This window comes from Astatotilapia calliptera, chromosome 4 (assembly GCF_900246225.1).
Source record: "Astatotilapia calliptera chromosome 4, fAstCal1.2, whole genome shotgun sequence".
NCBI classification, from domain to species: Eukaryota; Metazoa; Chordata; class Actinopteri; order Cichliformes; family Cichlidae; genus Astatotilapia; species Astatotilapia calliptera.
The window spans coordinates 23,269,797-23,291,516 of record NC_039305.1 but is presented as its reverse complement, the minus strand read 5'-3'; the positions used below and the strand labels follow the sequence as shown (position 1 = coordinate 23,291,516).

At 39.6% G+C, this 21,720-nt stretch overlaps 1 protein-coding gene and 1 long non-coding RNA gene across 2 annotated transcripts in view; both read right to left on the bottom strand.

Annotated features, from left to right (window-relative positions):
• The window catches only part of LOC113021570 (helicase SWR1-like), a 39,965-nt gene that overhangs the window by 14,267 nt on the left and 3,978 nt on the right, over positions 1-21,720 (bottom strand). Inside the window, exons 8-14 of the mRNA XM_026166311.1 lie at positions 20,008-20,096; positions 18,084-18,201; positions 17,567-17,749; positions 17,394-17,479; positions 17,044-17,161; positions 14,737-14,825; positions 14,284-14,405 (exon numbers count right to left, since the gene is read on the bottom strand). Of these exons, the coding sequence (XP_026022096.1) occupies positions 14,284-14,405; positions 14,737-14,825; positions 17,044-17,161; positions 17,394-17,479; positions 17,567-17,749; positions 18,084-18,201; positions 20,008-20,096 (805 nt within the window). The remainder of the gene's footprint in view (positions 1-14,283; positions 14,406-14,736; positions 14,826-17,043; positions 17,162-17,393; positions 17,480-17,566; positions 17,750-18,083; positions 18,202-20,007; positions 20,097-21,720) is intronic.
• Positions 73-9,759, bottom strand: LOC113021119 (uncharacterized). The gene is made up of 8 exons (XR_003272261.1): positions 9,630-9,759; positions 4,644-4,758; positions 4,357-4,561; positions 4,086-4,237; positions 3,092-3,154; positions 2,836-2,969; positions 350-434; positions 73-100 (listed from the first exon to the last, which is right to left on the bottom strand). It is a non-coding gene; the product is annotated as an uncharacterized LOC113021119 (long non-coding RNA).

Genomic DNA, 21,720 nt, shown 5'->3' with positions numbered 1-21,720 from the left:
TTCTTAGTGTCAGGCTCATTATCTTCATCCATATCATCATCATCCTCTTCTCCATCATCATCATCATCATCATCATCATCTTCATCATGATCCTTGGGTTCTTTCAAGAGATGTTTAAATGTTTAAAATATTACAACGTACATGGAGATTTTTGTGACTTTTTCTATGCAAATACTCTTTTTTTTTTCTGAAATCCTGTGGTGTATTTGACAAAACTACTGACGTCTTCAAACAGCTGATTAAAAATGATATAATAATGTTTGCATGCTTTTGATTCATATTCTCAAACATTCTCTGGTTTTGAGGCACAGATAAAATAAAAATAAAATAAAAAAAAGAGCAGACAAACCTGTTGAGAGTTTGTGGGACTCAAGGTCTGATGATTGTGGTTTTCTTTTCTTTGGTCTATATCCTGTAGTGGTTAGGTCACCTTTCTGTGATAAGTTAATTCAACAGTTTATTTAGTGAAATCTGATTTTTGTAGATTCAGGGGCGGAGCGTGGGGGTGGCTTACTGGGCTTAAGCCCGGGTTGTTTTGTCAGAAGCCCGGGGTCTTTTGGAGTGTAATTTTTTCATAGTTAGATGTCTGGCTGACAACTGTATAAAACAAAAAGTACACACAATATTCGAAGCACATAGTGCACACTGTGGGAATTTATGACTGTGCGTGAATCCCCCCTGATATTGGTATGATCCGAGCTCAGGCACTAAGCGACTGAGCGAGGGGGCGGGGCAGCTGCTGCCAGCAGTGAGTGCGCTGTTGGAGAAACGGAGCCAGCCATACTAAGGAGAGCTTAAGTTTGACCAGGTACCAAAGCAAATCATTCATACCGTACAAATAATGTAAATATGACGGTGCATCACGAAAGATTGATATCAAACTGATCACTTGACCAATATTATTTTACTTGCTCTTCAAGTGAATCAACAAATGGCGAAATGAAAAGCCGAACAAATGCTATTTTTTTTAGAGAGTCTTAGCTTACGTGTGTTTATTTCATATTTTCAGTTCTTACCCTCCCCGACTAAATCGGTTTCAGTAATGCACTGAAATATAAGAATGGACATTAGAGGGTTCTTTCAAAGAAAAAACTCAGGTAAATGTTATTTTGTATATTATGCTTTGTATGTTTGTTAAGATATTCATTGTGTGTACTCATGTTGTACATTGTTTAACTGCATTATGGTTACTGTGGTTTAACAGAGACAGTGTTTTAGTGCTCACCACAAGGAGGCACTGTTTCATTGTACGTTCCTAAAACAGAAGAAGAAGAGAAATAGATACGGCACCTATGAGAAAAGTTTTGCCGTGTGTTAATGAAGAATAAAGTTCCTAAAATATTAAGGACATTTTTGCCTCCGTCATCATTTCCCTTCGAGTTGATCGCTGTCGATGCTGCAATACTCAACAATGTTGTTCAGTATATTTCTATGCAAAACAAGAGGGATTTCAGTACACAGCAGGACATTCACATTTGTAACCAGATATTTACACTTTAGGGAGAAAACATAAAACATTTTTACTGTACAACCTCAATTTAGAGTAAACTTTTGTTTTAGATAAATATTGAAATATATTTTGAATTAGTTAAATGTCAGAATAAAGAGAGACAGAGCTTTCTGTTTTTTATCACTTTCATCAAATTTAGGAGTACATGTACACTAAGTTTATTGTTAATTAATAAGAAAACTCCAGACGATTCCACTCTGAGCTGAAGAAGCTTCTGATAGGTTAGTAGAGTCCATGTGAGTAAACTGGTGGCACAGCTGTGGATGCATATAAGGCAAAACACAGAGCCTGTTTCTTTGACATGGGAAAATCAAGAGATGTCAACCAAAAGACCAGGAAAAGAACTGTGGAGCTCCATAAGTGTGGCTCAGTTTTGAATACAATTTGGTGCCATTTGCAATTAAGAAATACAGATAGTTTCTCTCTTTACTCTTAAAGTTAACAAATATGTTTTTTATATTTATCAATCTAAAAAAAAATAAACATTTAGTCTGATTTGATCTTACAATTAAAAAAGTGTTTGTGTTTTGATCTGAAGAGTACATAAATATGTGGTTTCAACTGTATATTTGATGATTCTCAGCACAAAGAGGGAGAGAGAGGAACAGAGAGGGAGATGGAGAATGAGGACAGAACAGAGATGAACAAGAGCAGGTGAGACACACATGTTACTCAAATGGTTGCTTACCAAAAGTATCACTGTATCATAGGTACTCATGTATCTCGTACCTAGTGTTTCTTTTTAGGTTTGTTATTTTTCAAATTCTATATTTATTAAGTTTTGCAGGCTTGTTTGTACAACAAGGCTAAATAATTATATAAACCTTTCTCAATCTAAATAGTGTACTTTGGTAGAATTAAAAAAATAAGTGTAGTGCAGGTCTATGATGAGTTTTAGTGCTACTATCATCTAGTTCTGATTCTGGTTCTGTCTTGGTTAAGTCCTCAGTAGCCCTGATTTTGAACTGTTGTAGTCCTGTTTTAATTCCGGATCAGTTCTGGGTCTGGTTGAATTGGGGTTTAGTCCTCGTGTCTTGATACAGCCCTGACCTTGTTCTGCCTTGCTGCTTAATTAAAAAACTAGTTTAAGGTGTCCTGCATGTGTGATATATATTTTTCCCTATATGAAGTCATTCTTTTTTGAACAAAAGTCAAAACAGAGCCTATTAATCTTTCAGTCATTTCTACACCCCCCCCCCCCCCCCCTCAAAAAAAAAATAAAAAAAAATAATCCCACATGCATACTACCCTTTAGGGCTAAGCCCCGGGTGTTTCAAATGTCTGGCTCCGCCTCTGTGTAGATTCATAAAAATGCAACAAAGTACCTTGATCCAATAGCGTAGAGGTTTTCCTTCGTGGTAAATAGATGACTTCCAATTTCTGCATGACTCTTTTCCTGCAAGCTTCTCAAACTCAGGTGGAGTGTAAAAGGAGCCTTTATGTTTAATACATGCCTCACCTATATTTATAAAGAAAAAAGTAATCGTTTTTATGAAAAAGTTATTCATTGATTGATGTATTTATATATGTACAAAAGAGAAAAGGAAAGACTGGTAAGAAAACAATACTGTATGTACTTACCTTTTTTCATCTTCTCTTTATCCAGGATGCCCATTTTGGGTCTACATTTTACACGCCAGGGTTCTGTTTTTTGAATCACCAAAAAAAGAAGAAGTACTTTCTCCATAAAAATAAATATTAAATGTATTTTCATGGTCAATTTACAATGTACTAATAATTTGCAATTGTAGAAGTTGTATAAAGAGAGATGCCCGTTGTGGGGGTGAACTTCCTGTTTCTAGAGACAGAGCGAGTAGTACATTTTGTTCTTTTCCTATTAAGAGTAAAATATGAACATATACTTTAATGCAACATAAAACTCATAAAAGCGTTTCCTCTTTAACAACCCCTTATGAGCAAGCACTTTGGTGACAGTGGCAAAGAAAAGCTTTTTAACAAGAAGACTCGGGCAGAACCAGGCACAGAGAGGGTCAGCCATTCTGTCACGACCAGTTGGAGTGAGGGAGGGAGACAGGACAAAAGACATGCTGTGGAGTTGGTTCTTCAGTAGGTGATGCTGCCTAAATGAAGTGAAAATGTTGCCCGTCTTATTGTCACTTTGGATGAAAACTTGAAATACATCAGTTTGCTCCATTATCCAACACTTTTTTGGGGGTTTTCTTTCCTTAAATATTACATTTAAATAAAGCCAAAAATGTCCTCCAGTTAAGGTATAATGTGATGCTAAGATCCCTGGAGAGTGTTTCCTAAACCTATATCTGCCAAAAACTTTGCAGTCACGTAAAATAATTTTAATGTAATTATGCATGTCTTTATCTGAAGGAACAAAAGAAAGGCAGTTTCATTTAGGCAGTCTCAACTTGTAAAGAATGAAATCACACATGCGTTTATATATTTGCATTTACACAAGTATGACAAAGAATATGAAATACCCTCAAAACTATCATGTCTCATTATACCCTGCAACTTCAACAGCTTCAGAGAATTATATTTCGCATGCAGAAATATATTTTAATAAACAGATCTTTAAGGTAAAATGACACAAAGGACTTACTGTTCTCATTTTTATCATCCGCAAATCTCTTTCTTTTCTTCAAGCCAATGCTTCCTTTTTTCCTTTTGGGCTTCTCATATTCTGGAAGCGGGCTTTCAAGGGATTTATCCATTTTTTATTTTTCAATATTAGATATCTCCTTCCTAAACAGACTTTAGAGAAGAAAAGTTATTTTCAGCTAAAATAACGCTCTTGAATCACTTAAATCAATTACAGTCACAATCATTTAATAAAAAAGTGACAAGTGTCACGAAGTACAAGGTGGACTCACGCGCTGGACTCCGAGGATGATGCACACAAGAGAATTTATTAAAGAACAATATCCAATGAGTGTATATACACAGATGCGGGGCAGTGCTATGTACAAAAGGTGAGGGGGGCAGGGCTCCTGGGAAAATCCAGGGGAACACGCTCGTCTCTCTCCACACAATCCAAACACGAATCCACTCGCACACCAGGGAAACAGTCCAAGGAATCTGTACACAAAGAAACGCTTGTTAGATTCTAAACACACACTGCACGGGAAAATACTTGCTGGGCCGCTCGACTTTCACTGACGCGATTCTCACAACAATCCAGCGAAGAACAGCCGTTGCTTCCTGTCTTAAATACCATCCACACTGATGAGGCACAGGTGTTTCTTCCTCCGAGGGCGTGGGCCAAGGGCGTGAACCTATAATGAGTCCAATTTCATTCTTCATTTTTCTTTTTCAAAGAAACAAGTTCATCTTCGACCATAGCCTTTAATTTCTTTTCAATTGCCAGAGCCCTAATATTTCTCTGACATTTTTGTTTCATCTCCATGTTCTGGGCCTTTTGATCATCTATTACTTTGCCCATTTCATATTTCTTATCTGTTAACTCTTTCACAGTTTTATCCATTAATTCGTTTTGGTCCTGTAACTTTGTATTATGAGTCAAAAGGCCCTCAATCCAATACTGCAAGGATTTATGTTCCTCCTCGCGTTCTTTAACTGCGTTGACGGTCACACTTTTACCAATTTTTAATCGATTCTCAAACTTTTCTATATGATTAGCATAAATTCCCATGACCGTTTTAAACTCTGTTTCTGCAGCATTAGCTTTGTTTTCGAGGTTTTTTGTATTTTCATCGTAAAATTGCTGCATCTGATTTTTCTCCTCTTTGTGGCGTTTCAATAATAAGTCAACAATTTGGCTGTTGTGAAATTCCTGACGTGCCACCTTTTTTTCTGTTTCCAGCAGTCCTTGCAGGACTTCGACTTCTTCCTCATGATTTTGTTTAAGTTCAGCCAGAGTCTTCTCCGTCTCTGCGCGGAACTTTATGAGAGCTTCGTGGTCATCTTTTATCAAGTTTCACCTGTCAGAGGTATTTGTCCTGTCTTCCACGACAGAAGACAGCATCTCATTATTCTGCCAAACTTCATTGTTTTCTTCAGTTAGATCCTCGATCAGTTTTCAAGTATTCAAGTATTCAAGCTCTATTTTAAGCTTTTCAACTTCGTTAATCATTGGACGGAGTCTTTGGTCAAACTGGCTGGCATATGTTTCTTTTTCTTTTTGGCTTTTGTCTTTTAGGCCATTAACCATTTTTTTTTTCAATATATTAACATCTCTGTCTTAGGTTTTGAACTAATTTCTGCTTTTTAATGCTGTATAATTTCACAACAAAACGATAGCTTAATAATCAATTCATTTTGACAGGTTTCATGGTCTATTTAAGGCTTTTTGGACATCAAAGGAATGTCATTAAACGTCACCACAGACAACAGACAATTAATTCTGTTTTGCAGTGTGAGTCAGTAGTGACCGGTGACTGGCTGCTCCAGCCAATGATGCGCAGCTAATCAACATCGTTGACAGGCTATGACAGCGTCCTCATGTGCCGACACCGGTGTTTTAGCTAGCAAAGCGGCGTTGCTGATGTGGAGTGAAGCCAGTTAATGACAACGTGTACAACCATTGGAGATGTGAGCAGGACAGACGGAACGTGTGGACTTTATACCAGTTTTTAAATTGTGTTGATAGGCCACGTAAAACCAGAGTTATGATAAAAAAAATATATGGAATGTTTGTTGTTTTCTGAATACTGTCGTTTATATAGTATTATAAACTATTACAGGGGTAGGCAACTCCAGGCCTCGAGAGCCGCTGTCCTGCAGGTTTTAGATGCGTCCTTGATCCAACACAGCTGATTTAAATGACTGAATTACCTCAACATTTCTTGAAGTTCTCCAGAGGCCTGGTAATGAACTGTACAGTCTGGGTTTAATGTGAAATTCAGTAGGTGAGGGATCTTATAGTCTATAGGATCTCAGCATAGGTAAAAGAACCACAACACAATCATTTCTAATGTGAGCTCCAGTAGCTTTTCTTAGTGCATGCTGTGATCAGCATACCATACGGCCACAGTTTTTTAAATGCAGTTTTTATACTGTAAGACTTGTAAAAATCAGCTTCTCTTTGTTTTCTTAGAAGAGACAATGATGCAATGATACTGTACTGATCATTTGATTCAGGGGTGTTGATCCAGAGTGTTATCTAAAGCATGTGGGACACCACATCTCGAGGCCTGGAGTTGGCCACTCTTGGCCTGTTAGACGTGAGGGCGAAAGTCAAAGTTCATTTAGAGAATAGAAAAGAGACTCAAAAAGTGACCTAAAACTATCAAGGTAAATATGTTGCAAAATGTGAGAGATTGAAAATTTTTCACTTGCTTTTCTCAAATCCACACATGGTCAAATATATAGATATATAAAAGTACGCTGCAAAAAACGATTTTTAAAAAAGTAAAAAACAACCCTTGTTTATGGACATTTTGTCTTATTCTTTGTCTAAAAAAGAAAATATAAACAAGCAAGTTACAAAGTATTGACAATATTTTGGTTGAAATTCCAGAATACAAATAAGATTATTTTTCTTATTTCAAGAGTAAGACCACTTAAACAGCTGCTTAATTTAAGAAATGTTTTTAATGACACTACTAATATTTTGTTAGCAAGTTGCACCTCAACCAGAAACTTTTGGTTGTCATCAACAAGCGTGTGACATAATTCCGGCTGAATATTTGACCGTTCTTCTTTGCAAAGCTCGTACAGTTTATTACAATTATTTGGTTTGTTGGCAAAGAACTGGGTTTTAAGCACAGTCTTGTTGTTGGTGACTAAAAGTCTCTAAATGTGGTGAAATGTGCTCAAAGGCATTTAACCAAATATCACTGGGAGTGTATCTGTGTATACTTTTCACACAGGGCCAAATATTTAGGTATATAAGCAGGAAACAGAGGCAGGCAAAAGTAAAAAGACGCCTTTATTCCAAAGATACAAAGACTTCAAAGAGCCCCCCTGCCCCAATACCCCATCCCACCTTCTTCAAATGCAACAAGAGTGTTGTCAAGCGTTTGTGTAACGTTTGTCCAGTATGATGTCTGATATATTATCAGACATCATCTCAAATGGCCAGACTTCTGACATTCTCTCTGATTGTAAAATATAAAATATGTGGATGTATTTGTAAGTTAAACTTGTGTTTTAACCATCCATCCATCCATCCATCTTCATCCGCTTATCCGGGGCCGGGTCGCGGGGGTAGCAGCCTAAGCAAAGAGGTCCAGACCTCCCTCTCCCCAGCCACCTCCTCCAGCTTGTCCGGGGGAATACCAAGGCGTTCCCAGGCCAGCCGAGAGATATAATCTCTCCAGCGTGTCCTGGGTCTGCCCCGGGGCCTCCTCCCGGTGGGACATGCCTGGAACACCTCGCCCAGGAGGCGCCCAGGGGGCATCCTTGCCAGATGCCCGAACCACCTCAGCTGGCTCCTTTCGATGTGGAGCAGCAGCTGCTCTACTCTAAGCCCCTCCCGGATGGCCGAACTTCTCACCCTATCTCTAAGGGAGAGGCCAGCCACCCTTCGGAGGAAGCTCATTTCCGCCGCTTGTATCCGCGATCTCGTTCTTTCGGTCACTACCCACAGCTCGTGGCCATAGGTGAGGGTAGGGACGTAGATCGACCGGTAAATTGAGAGCTTCGCTTTTACACTCAGCTCCCTCTTCACCACGACTGACCGGTGCAGCGTCCGCATTACTGCAGCCGCAGCCCCAATCCGTCTGTCGATCTCCAGCTCCCTTCTCCCATCACTCGCGAACAAGACCCCGAGATACTTGAACTCCTCCACTTGGGGCAGGAACTCATCCCCGACCCGGAGTGGGCACTCCACCCTTTTCCGGCTGAGAACCATGGCCTCAGATTTGGAGGTGCTGATCCTCATTCCCGCTGCGTTACACTCGGCTGCGAACCGCTCCAGTGCGAGCTGGAGGCCCTCACCCGATGAAGCCAACAGAACCACATCATCCGCAAAAATCAGAGATGAGATTCTGAGGCCACCAAAGCGAAAGCCCTCCGCCACTTGGCTGCGCCTAGAAATCCTGTCCATAAAAATTATGAACAGAACCGGAGACAAAGGGCAGCCTTGGCGGAGCCCATCACCCACCGGGAACGAGTCCGACTTATTGCCGGCAATGCGAACCAAGCTCTTGCAACGGTTGTATAGGGATTGAATGGCCCGTAGCAATGGGCCAGACACCCCATACTCGCGCAACACCTCCCACAGGACGCCCCGAGGGACACGGTCGAATGCCTTCTCCAGGTTTGTGTTTTAACCCTGCAACTTATTCAGTTTCCATGTCTGACAAGCGTCCAGAGTAAGGACAGACTGAAAAAATCCCTCTGTGGTGTTTTTGAGGGAGAGCTGATGAGAAAGAGGATTTCCACCCTGATGATACAGCAGCACAAACTCAGCAGTGTGTGAGAAAGAGGAGGAGGCAGAAGAGCCAGCGCCAGCTGAGAGATGGAGAGAGGAGACAGACTGTTCTTTCTTTGTGAAAGACTGCTTGAAAAGTTGAAAATAACTATCTGTCTGTTCTGAATCAATCTTATTAGGTAATGTTAAAATAATTTTATCATTAAATATTTTCACTTTAGGAGAAAGTGCTCAGGTAGTTACAGGTAAAAACTGTGAGTGACAGTAAAAGGTTCTATATTCAGAAACTTAATCAACACCAGAATATACCTGACAATAAATGTCAGTATTTTTTTCTTGACTTATATAAAACATGGTGTATCTTGGATTAATAGCACTACTGTATTTGTTGCATATATATTTTACAGTCCCGTGGGCTCAGCCTCAGAAGAGGAAGCAACGAAGACTAGACTGTCCCATTTAACAGCCTTGCACTTCCAGCCTTCAAAGCTCCCAGCCTATGTAGACTGAAGGCTGGGAGCTTTAAAGAATGCAGGCCCTGAACTGGGACACACCTAATATGACATTTCATCTGACGTCTGATGCTGGTTTCCTGAGACCTGACATATTTTTTTCATTCTTTGTTTTTAAAAGGTAGTGATCTGGAGTGTCGTATGCCACATGATAAAATACCAAAATACAGTCTGGCTCATGTAATGTAGGCTGTGCAACACCTGTACAGTTTTAGCTATGACTTTAGCTATTCACGGATTGCTTAAGTACATAGTGTTTATCATCAATCCAAGCAAAACAAACAAAAAGAATAATTACCTCAGTTATGTCCACAGGCAGCTGATGATTCCCAAAGCAGTAAAAATGAAACTAGTAACTCCCACTACCTTACTGAGACACCCGAAGAGTTTCTGTTTTTCTACACCCACAAGCCAGAGCTTATGTTCAAACAACCACCAGGGGGGTTCTGTAGTGTCAGCCTTAGCTTCATTGTCAAGGTCTGTTTATCTCACATGCGCATTAGAAAGACAGATAAAGCCTCACAATCAATAACAGCTGCGTTCTGATTAAGTTAAAATAAATTATTCTCAAAATTTATTTTGTTTCTTTTATTTCTCCATATCACATTACAGCCACTGACATTTATACATGTTATTGTGAAGTCATAGTACTAAGAACCTAATAAAATTACAGTTAATTTTAAAATTGCACATGTGTACAATGTGCACAATTGCAGTACTGTGCAAAAATCTTGAGTCACGTGTCATTTTTCATGTTTTGGTTCTAAGGAGGCAGATTTTCTTTTCTTTTTTTTTCTTTTAAATCTTAGCCTTGAGCCTGTTCTCCGTGATTTCACTCTTATCAGTCCAGTCCTTCTGTAGCTGACCACACAGTACTGTGCAAAAGTTGCATGTCTTTTTTTCTCTGGGATTCCTTAAGGTCTTTCTAAGTCTTTTAATTTTTTTAGATTATTAGGCCACTTATAACTGACTATGAATCATTCAAGCAAAAGAAAGAAAAAAAAAACACATCATGCCAGTGTTGGATTCCCCTGTGTCTCCTTCTGGCCACCTGTGCCTCAATTTTATTCCACAACCTAGACATCCACATTACTCACACTCTCATAACACATACATGTAGGGCCTTGGGGGTGGGCATATTATACGCCATCCAGAGGACAGTCTGTGTATTCAACCTCACCTCTGGCGCCGGTGCCCACCTCTCAATTTTAAATACATGTAAACATTGAGGTTTCTTGGGAAGGGCTGTGCTGACACCTGCTGCTCTCTGGCAGGAAGCACCATGCCCTCCCGTGTTTTAAATGCACTTTAGAACAGCATGCAGCAACACTACATATCAGCGGGCGGAGGAACCTGACAGGTGATCCAGGTGATTTTTTTAAGTGCACTTTCTCACTGTCCCTCTTCCCCTGTTTTTCTTTCCCTCCCTCTCTTTCTTTCCTTCTCCCTTTCCTGCCCCCCAGTCATGTCTGTCCTGTCTGTAAAAACTGAAAATAGAATAAATAAATAATAATAACAAAGGTCAGTGGCCTGTATTTGTATAGTGCTTTTACTAGTCCCTAAGGACCCCAAAGCGCTTTACACTAAATTCAGTCTTCCACCCATTCACACACTGGTGATGGCAAGCTACATTGTAGCCACAGCTGCCCTGGGGCGACAGAGGCGAGGCTGCCGGACACTGGCGCCACTGGGTCCTCTGACCACCACCAGTAGGCAACGGGTGAAGTGTCTTGCCCAAGGACACAACAACCGAGACTGTCGGAGCCGGGGCTCGAACCGGCAACCTTCCGATTACAGGACGAACTGCCAACTCTTGAGGATTGCCCCTTGAATGGACCAATATAGCAAGGCTGTGATGATCCACTTGGTAAAGTAAATCCGTTGGGCATCTTTCTTGGCCTTCAAACAATAATTCTGATGGCTAAAGAACCAGACGGGTCAGGCAACAAAAAAAGAAGAAAAAAAAAAGATATTGGAACATTTGTATCGCTGCACAAATAAGTGAGATAAAACCCAGTAATTACTTTTAAAGTTTACTCTTCAAAAGACATGAGAGATTTTTTTAAGTTGACCTTTTTCCCCCAAGAAAAAAAAAACCTTCTTGGTGTTTGTCCGTGGTTGTCAAAAAGCTAGTTGGTTCATTAATGCCACCAACTGGCATGGAGTGTGGACCTGAATGTCAATTAAGAATTAGAGCCTATAGGATAATTAAATATAGCCTGATAACTTTTTCTTCTTTAGTTATTTCACATAAATCAATTGAATCTAGTCTATATATACCTAACTATATTTAGGTTTTGAATAAAAAAAAAAAGAAAAATGCCAAAGATAACACACACAGCACTGAAACTCTCCTTTTTTCATTTTGTATTTTCTCATTATGGTTGAACAAATTTCCATGAAAATATTTTTGTCTAATCTATTGCTTTTGTCTTACAAATTTCTAAAATCTCTTGCTCCTTATGCAAAATATAAAGAAATGAGCAGTGGTTCAAGACATTGCATGATGCTGTTTACAGGCTATGTCTTACAATGATTACTGCAGCTTGGGCAAAGTCTAAAGGAAACACAGTTTCATAACATTTAGCGCAATTTACAGATAAAAAGCATCAATATTGTTTATTCACATTTTACAGAAGAAAATACCATCTATCTATTCCATCACAGAAACAAAGTAAAACACTGTAATCAACAATACTAAAGGAAACCTGAGTATAGCAAAGAAAAAGTACGGTGTATAAATTATAAATTATAAATTCACTTGTATTTTTAATACGTGAAATGTGTAATTCACTTGTATTTTTATTTTTTATTCCTATTTATTCTATTTATCCCCTTCGTATATTTTATTTATATTTGTCTCTGTATTTATATATGTGTGTGTATGTGTGTGTGTGTGTGTGTGTGTATATATATATATATATATAATATTCTGTAACTGTAACTTCTGTCGGTGCTGTGCTTTTTGGAAATCGAATTTCCCAGAGGAACCCACCCGAGGGATTAATAAAGTTCTATCTTATCTTATCTTAAATGCAGCACACTTGACTTTGCAGCTTTTCTCAAAAGCAACATTCCACCCAAGAAACCTCCAGATAATGTGTGTCAGTTTGTGGATGTAAACACAGCGATCATTTAATTTATTCTCTGCAATGTCAGCTTTACAGAAGCATTAATCCTCATTTTTTAAGTTCTTTTATTTTCAAAGCATAATAGTATTCTTTTAATTTTAAAACCTTTAGTTCCATTTTTACTTTTTCCCTCTTCAGTTGATCAAGATCCAAACCAGAGCTGGCTGAGGGCCCAGGTGATGGGGCCTCTGACATGTCCGCACTGCGAGTAAAAAAACGCTTGTTTATGGAATTTTTTTTCATATTTTTTGTCTTGAAAGAAAACATATTCTTAACAAGCAAGTTTTGCACAAGAAAATTAAGCTAATTCTAGGAAAATATGTCTAACTTTTTCTTAATAAAATATTTCAGCTCATCTTGAGCTTTATTTACCAGTTACAGGCTACACTGCAAAAACAGCTCTACTTAAAATAAGCCAGATTTTCTTAAATCTGACAAAATTGTCTTGTTTTGAGAAAAAAAAATCTGCCAATGGCGTAAGTTAAAGTTGTTTGGCTAAGGTCATTAAAACTAGCAAATTAATCTAACCTTACTCAATTCTGATCGTGGTTCTGATTCTTGAAATAAGAAAAATAATCGTTCTTATTCTGGAAGAATAACATTATCTTTCTTATTTCAAGAGTATGGAAAGGCCTGTAATGGCCTGTAATAAATTAAACACAATTAAACACAATTAAACACTAAAGTAAGGAAATAATTTCTGAAAACAGCTTGTTGAAGAAAGCATAATACTCATTATAGGTAAAGATTTTTTTTAAATAAGGATGTCTTAATAAGGGTGTCAGGGTGTCTTTCCTTGAAATAAGTCACATTTTCTTAAATTAATCCTAAATTTTAGATAGTTTTGTCTAATTTAAAGGTATAAATCAGTTAGATGCATGATAGATAGAAAATGTCTTCAATCTTCAAACATCTGAAACAAGCCCTATAAACTGCAATAGCCAACAGCTCGGCTAAAGCACCAGTATGACTCACACTGATCTCTTTTTCTTTCTACATCTTGAACAAAGGAAGACACGTGATTAAGGATTCTAGCCAAGCAACTTTTACTTACCTTAATGGCAGATTTTTTTTCTCAAAACAAGACAGTTTTGTCACATTTAGGAATATTGGGCTTATTTCAAGTAGAGCTGTTTTTGCAGAAATAAATGCAGTTAAAAAAAACTTTTAATACAGTGAATAAATGATAAATCTTTGCCTAAATGATATGACAGCTACATCTTACCTCATCTCTGGTCTCATGGATTGTACTTCAGTTACACTGTGGCCAGAGAAGTGCACCTCTGTATGTTGATGGTCATCTGACACAGCCCGGGGTTCAGAAAACATATAAAAAATTTAAAAAAAGAAACACATAGGTTTTTTTTTGCTTCTCTTGTTTTTTGATTACTGTGTTTGAGGCCACCACTGGTTTCCACTGACATCAGATCCTGAATTTACAATTTCTCTTTCATTTTCAGGCCCTGCCATCTCTGGTTTGCTATCCTCATGGGGACATCCCATTGACATAAGGCTTTCCCTAGCTGCTTACTCTAACAATCAAAAATGAATGCCTAACCCTAAACCTAACCACAACCCAATTGTAACCCTGACACTAAAACCACATTTTGAGTGTGAAAAAGGCCTTCAGCCCTGTGGGGACCAGGATTTTAGTCCCCACCAGCATAGTAAATTTCAGATTTACAGATTTTCAATTTACAGATTTCCAATTTTTAAATTGGATTTTTACCTTCTCCACTACAAAAATTGATAAATTCATAGGCACAAAACAACAACAACAACAACAAAACACAAATGCAGAATTTTTAGTGTTTGAAGAACTCACTGAGTTCCTTGTTGGGTTCTTTCTTAACATTTTGCTGTTTGATTGCTGTGTTTTTTGCAACATCTCTGGAATTTCCATTGACTTCAGATCTTGTCGTGTCAGGATGATCTCTAGCTTTCTGTTTCAAAGACAACCAAGAATATATTAGTATCCTTATTTATTATTTCTTTTGAATGGTAAGCTTGCAGAGAAAAACAAAACAGGAAAATAATATGCAGTTTTATTATGAAAATCATTTTGAGCAAGATTCAGTTTAATCCAATTTTATTTATATAGCACCAAACTATGAAAACAGTCGGCTCAATGTGCTTTATATTGTACAGACCCTACAATAATACACAGAAAACACCAACAATTAGACAATCCCATATGAGCAAGTGATTTAATGACAGGAGTGTTTTAATTATCTTTATTTTGAATGGTAAGTTTTTAATAAAATACAGTCTTACCTCAGGAAGGCTATTAACGACACCCTTTACTTCTTTGATATTCACTGCAGGTTTCCCAGGTGTTGAAATTGTGCTGGTTGTTGTCTTCTCTGAAAGAAGAAAAGTGATTAAAACATGAGTATGTGCACTTTGGGATTTTTAGAATTAGATTCATGTTGATGTTCAGTCTGATCTTCAGCAGATCATCTTGTCCATGTCTCCATGTCTGTATTGAGTTGCTGTCATGTGATTGGCTGATTAGATATTTTCATTAATGAGCAGTAGAGATGGCACGATACCACTTTTTTATGTCCGATACCGATACCGATATCATAAATTTGGATATCTGCCGATACCGATATGAATCCGATATAGTGTTTTTTAATCAACAAAACTGTTTTTTAAAATATCTTGCTGCATTTTGCAAGTCTGCAAGTTCATACTCAAGTTTAAAACAACAACTACACTAAAGCTATTCTGTTATACCTGTATACAAAAAAAATATTTCATAGTTCAGCAATACTGATCAATCTAATAAACTTAGACCTACACCATCCTCCCTATTCTGGTATTTTAAAGAGTACTTAGCGTAAATATTAAGCAACCTAACTAATAGGGTTCCAACTCCCAGCAACAACAAAAATAAATAAATAAAAAATAGGGAACCACCCCTCACGCGCCACCTCATGATGCTTAATCGACGTAATCAACCTTAATTTGATGCAGTGTGAAAAAAAATGCACAGAAATCAATTATTTTTCAAGAAATATTAAATAGATTCAACATCTTTCTTCAACAAAATTGCAGACTGCACAGATGGTACCTTCCCAAAGTAAAAAGTACTATAGCTTACTAGGGTATATATTAGACTTAATAGTCACTATATACAGTAATTGACTTCTATTCATTTTACATCAAATTAAAACTTTGGGTGTCAGATAATTATTTATTAAAAGCTCGACATTTTAAATGAGAATAAGAAAGAAAAGTATGTCTTTGTGCCCCCTTTTCCCTGTTCATGCCCTATCGGCCCCCCTGGCTAAACTTTGCTAGATCCGCCCCTGCACAGTTACCAGCGTCAGCTACGTAGAAAAAGATCCTCGAGTAGAAAGTAATATTAAATAAATTCTAACAACAGCTTATCAAGCTTAAACGTTCTGCTGTTGTTCAGCCGCTGGTTTCCTCTTTCTGGTGCAAAGTGGGCCAAAAACAAACAAGAGAGACGGACTCGCGACAGAAAAGCCGATCAGCTGATCATTTAAGCAGTTTCACGATTGAAGTAGCAGCCGGAGAGCGAGAGGCAGTCGCTTGTTAAGCTTAACGTGGGAATACTTTACAAACATTCAGAGATGGACTTACACACTTGCTTTACTTCTCTCGGGGATAACTTTGTCGGAGATGAAATGCCAGGTTGCTAGCGAAGCTCCAAATGCTATCCAGACCACCACAGGTCCGGCATGCCACAGCTGCTCTATCACGTGATGCATACTGCTCCGACTGCTAACGTTCTGAGGTGAGTTACGGCGTGTTGCAAGTTTTGCGAGGTGCTTTCGTGATATTTAATGGATCGGATTACATTTTTTATTTTTCTCCGATATCCGATCCAGTAATTTAGGTCAGTATCGGACTGATACCGATACGTAATATCGGATCGGTCCATCTCTAATGAGCAGTTGGACAGGTATACCAGAAAAAATTTAAAAACATGGCTGGATAATATCTTTTGAAAAGTACAACTATTCATTACAGAACACACCTGATCTGTTTTGAATACAAAGACATTGGGAAATAATATTTATTCAAACAGCTAACAAAACTACTATAGTAGTTAGCTGTGCGCACATATAATAATAATAATAATAATAATAATAATAATAATAATAGATTGCATTTATATTCCGCTTTTAGGGGCCCTCAAAGCGCTTTACAATTCCACTATTCAGTCACTCTCGCATTCACACACTGGTGGAGGCAGCCACAGTTGTAGCCACAGCTGCCCTGGAGCAGACTGACAGAAGCGAGGCTGCCATATCGCGCCATCAGCCCCTCTAGCCATCACCAGTAGGCGGTAGGTGAAGTGTCTTGCCCAAGGACACAACGACCAAGACTGTCTGATTACAAGACGAACTGCCAACTCTTGAGCCACGAATGCCCGAAATGTACTAAAATATTTGTAAATGCTGACATAAAGTAAGAAAAGCTCTTAAAGGACAACCTTGAAACTTGTAGAAAATAGACTGAAACTGTTTTTCTTCTACTTCAACAAAAAGTACACAAAATAGAAGCTCAACACAATATTCAAGTGCTTTTAGTGTTTGAACAACTCACTCAGTTTCTCTTCAGGTTCTTTCTTAACATTCAGCTGTTTGATTGCTGTGTTTTGTGACACATCTCTGTTATTTCCACTGACTTCAGATCTTGGCATGTCAGGATGATGTGTACTCTTCTGTTTTAAAAACAATGAAGGATATTTTAATATTTATTGTGAATAATTGGACTGTATTGGGTAAAAGCTTACATTTGTAATTTGTTTTGTATGTCATGCTGAACCATAGTATTTGCCACATTTCTAGCTTAATGACGGTGCTGGTGTAGAGTAATCTCAGATCAGTGACATATTCAAAACATCCAGCAATGTAAAGTACAGTAAAATATTAAAATAAAATAATCTGTCTTGCCTCAGGAGGGATGTTAACCATACCCTTTACTTCTTTCATCTGTAATGCATGTTTTCCAGGTGTTGGAATTGCACTTGTTACTCTGTCTGAAAAAAGAGGAAGAGTTATTTTCATACACAAACAAGGTCTTTGTTATCCAAACATACCAATAAGAAATATATTGGAAATGTCACCTTTGATACCATTGCTGCCAGTATGGTTAGAGGCAACAGCAGGCACAGTCTCTTCCTCATCATTATCACTTTCTTCATCCTCATCTTCCTCAGTGCTAGGCTCATCATCACCAACAACATCTTCATCCATGTGCTCATCTTCTTGTTCTTCATCTTGATCTTTAACACGATCTTCCTTGTGTTCTTGTACAAAAGGGATATAAATGTTTAAAATATTACCATGTACACTAAGATTTTCATAACTAGTTCTGAGCTAATGCATACTCCTTTTTCTGAACTTCCTTGGTATATTCTTTAAAGGTTTTAAAACAACTGATTAAAAATAATACTACAATGTTTGCATGCTTTTGATTAATATTTTCCAAAGTTCTCTGGTTTTGGGTTATGATAGAAGGAACAGCAGACAATAGAAAGAGAGCAAAGAAAATAGATTGCAACCGGATTTCTACTACTTCTACAAAAAATGCACAAAATAGAATTTCAACATTCAAGTGCTTTTAGTGTTTGAACAACTCACTCAGTTCCTCTTGGGGTTCTTTCTTAACATTCAGCTGTTTGATTGCTGTGTTTGTTGCCACATCTCTGTTATTTCCACTGACTTCAGATCTTGTCGTGTCAGGATGATGTCTAGTCTTCTGGTGCAAAGATAGTCAATTATATATTAGTACCCTTATTTATAATTTCTTTTGAAAGGTAAGTTTGGATGGAGTAAAAGTAGATCAGGAAAATAATATGCAGTTTTATTATGAAAATCATTTTGAGCAAAATTCAATTTAATCAATTTGTATTCATATAGCACCAAACCATAAAAACATTCACCTCAAGTTGGACAGTTTTATTTTGAAAGCAATTTTAAACAAGATCCGTTTGAAACACATGTTCAAGTGTGAGGCATTGGTTGAAAATAAATTAGAAATATCTTTAACACACAATGGAACACTGTCCGTCATGGATTGGCCGCCCCACAGCTTTGACCTCAACATTAGTGAAGCAGTGTGGGATCATCTTGTCAGAGAACAGAACAGAAGGCAGCCAACATCCAAAGAAGAGCTTTGAATGTCCTTCAAAAAGCCTGGAGAACTATTCCTGCTTCTCTCCACCCCAGGGAAAAAGGTAACACTACCTGGGTCTGGGCGCAGTTTCCCCCTCCAGGGGCAAGGGTACCTAGATCTGGGGCTTAGAGTACGCTTGGGGAGTGTGATTGTGTGTACAGTGTCTATTTATGTCTGTCTCCACGTTGGGTGAGTGCTGAGTAATTGCATATGAGAGCATGAGGGTGGGAATGGATGTTTGTATCTGTGTGTGCCTGTTTGTTTGTGTCTATATGTCAGGTTGGGTATCTGACGCCACCTCTCTAGGGACATCTCAGGCCAGTGGCAGATGCCCTCAGACATCGGTGCATTGGTGCTTCTTTGTGCCCGGAGATTGGCATCCAGGTACGCACCGGCTCACTCCTGGTGGCTGCTTGTAGGGGCCTGGAGCCTGGGGCTCACTTGGGCCCCTTCGGGGGTGGGGTGCCCTCGGCCTCTCGGCCTGGGGCTCGGTCGCTCTGGCGCAGCTGGCTGCTCACGGGCGCGTCACTGCAACCCCCCCTGGCTTCTGCGCCACGGCTGCTGAGTGACCCCTCATCTGGGGCTCTCCTCAGCTCGTTCGGGGACAGTGGCGCAGCTGCCCCTCTGTTGGTCTTCCTTGGTCTCTTGTGTTCTGGGGGCCTCTGGATGTCTGGAGTCTTGATCTCCTCCATACCTGCTTCATACCCTGGAGGACGGGGCTGTGGCTCCCCACACCCTCTAGCAGATCATTACATGAAGGAACCTGTTACATAGAAGCGCGCTCATGCTCACAGGTGTACACACGGGTGATCACACACACAAACTACACCCCTTTTGGCTCCTACCTCAAAGCACACTGTGTGCTGTCGATCCTACGTGCTGCACAATAACGTTTAATAATAATTTAGTACTAATATTTAGTATTTACTGTTATATTCACATAGATCATTGCGATGATGTTGTTTATTATATTGCACTTTTTTTTTGCTTGTTTTCTCTTTTTCCTTTCTCAACAGGTGATCCAGGTGATTGATATGTGTTTTTTGTCTGCTTATTTTGTTGGTTTTTGTTTTTTGCCCTTTATCTCTGTTCCTCTTCCCCGCTGTTTTTCTTTCCCTCTTTCTTTCTCCCCTTTTTTTTTCCCCAGTCAAGTCTGTCCCGTGTTTAGCAAGTGAAAATACAATAAAATAAACAATAAAAGCAAAGGTGAATCAAATAGACCAATACGGCAAGGCTGGGGACAGGCCAAAAAAAAAAGAAAAAAAAAAAAGGACAATGCTGGATTAAAAGATAAAAGTAATTTTGAATCAGCTGTATTTTCATGAGGGTGGAAACTACCAGCACTGTAACGTGCTGTAAAATATTTTGAAGAAACTTCCTCCATCTTACCTCAGGAAGGCTATTAACGATACCATAAGCTTCTTTAATCTTCGGGGCAAGTTTCCCAGGTATTGAAATTGTGCTTGTTGTTGTCTTCTCTGAAAAAAGAAAAGTAATTAAAATATGAGCATGTGCACTTTGGGATTATTAGAATTAGTTTGATGTTCAGTCTGATCTTCAGCAGATCATCTGGTCCATGTCTCCATGTCTTCAATGAGTTGCTGTCATGTGATTGGCTGATTAGATATTTTCATTAATGAGCAACTGGACAGCTGTTGTCCTACTGGGAGACTTCAATGCTCACGTGTGCAACGACAGAGAGACCTGGAGGAGCGTGACTGGGAGGAACGGCCTCCTGGATCTGAACCTGAGCAGTGTTTTGAGGTTGGACTCCTGTGCAAACCACAGTTTGGTCATAATGAACACCATGTTCAAACATAAGAGTGTCCATAAGTATGGCACCAGGATGCTCTAAGCCGCAGGTCGATGATCGATTTTGTAATCGTATCACCAGACCTAATGCCATATGTTCTGGACACTCGGACCTGGCACACCTAAACGTATAGTGAGGGTGTGCTGGGAACGTCTAGGAGAGGCCCAGGTCCGTGAGATCTTCAACGCACATCTCTGGCAGAGCTTCAACAGCATTCCAAGGGAGACTGGGGACATTGAGTCCGAATGGACCATGTTCAGCATCTCCACAGCCAAAGCCGCTGCAGTGAGTTGTGGCCGCCATGTGGTTGGTGCCTGTTGTGGTGGTAACCCCCGAACCAAACAGTGGACAACAGAGGTGAAGGGAGCCACCAGGCTGAAGAAGGAGTCCTATCGGGCTTGGTTAGCCTGTGGGACCCCGGAGGCAGCTGACAGGTACCGACAGGCCAAGCGGAATGCGGTGCAGGCAGTAGCTGAAGCAAAAACTTGGGTCTGGGAGGAGTTTGGAGAGGCCATGGAAAAAGACTTTCAGACCGCCTCGAACAGATTCTGGCAAACCGTCAGGTCACTTAGGGGGGGAAAGTGGTGCTCTACCCACACTGTGTATAGTGCAGGTGGAGCACTGCTGACTTCGACTGTGAAAATTGTCGGGCGGTGGAAGGAATACTTCGAGGACTTCCTTGAAGTTGCCAATGTCCGGGGGCGAGGTCACTGAGGAAGTCAAAAAGCTCCTTGGTGGCAGAGCCCCTAGGGTGGTCGAGGTCTGCCACGCGTTACTGAAGGCATGAAGATCAGGGGCAGTACCCCTGGACTGGCAGACCGAGTTGGTTCCCATCTTTAAGAAAGGGAACTGGAAGGTGTGCTCCAACTATAGGGGGATCACAGTCCTCAGCCTACCTGGGAAGCTCTCTGCCATGGTGCTGGAAGGAGAGTTTGTCCTTTAGTCTAACCTTGGATACAGGAGGAACAATGCTATTTTTGTTCTGGTTGTGGAACACTGGATCTGCTATTTATCCTCTCAAGGATACTTGAGGGTGCATGGGAGTTTGCCCAACCAGTCTACATGTGTTTTGTGGACTTGGAGAAGGCATTCGACCATATCCCTCTGTGTAACCTGTGGGGGGTACTCCGGGAATATGGGGTGTCTGGCCCATTGCTACCCGCCATTCAATCCTGATACAACCGTTGCAAGAGGTTTGTCCGCATAGCCGGTAATAAGTTGGACTCGTTCCTGTGGGTGATGTCACTGATTCTGTTTGTAATTTTTATGGACAGAATTTCTAGGTACAG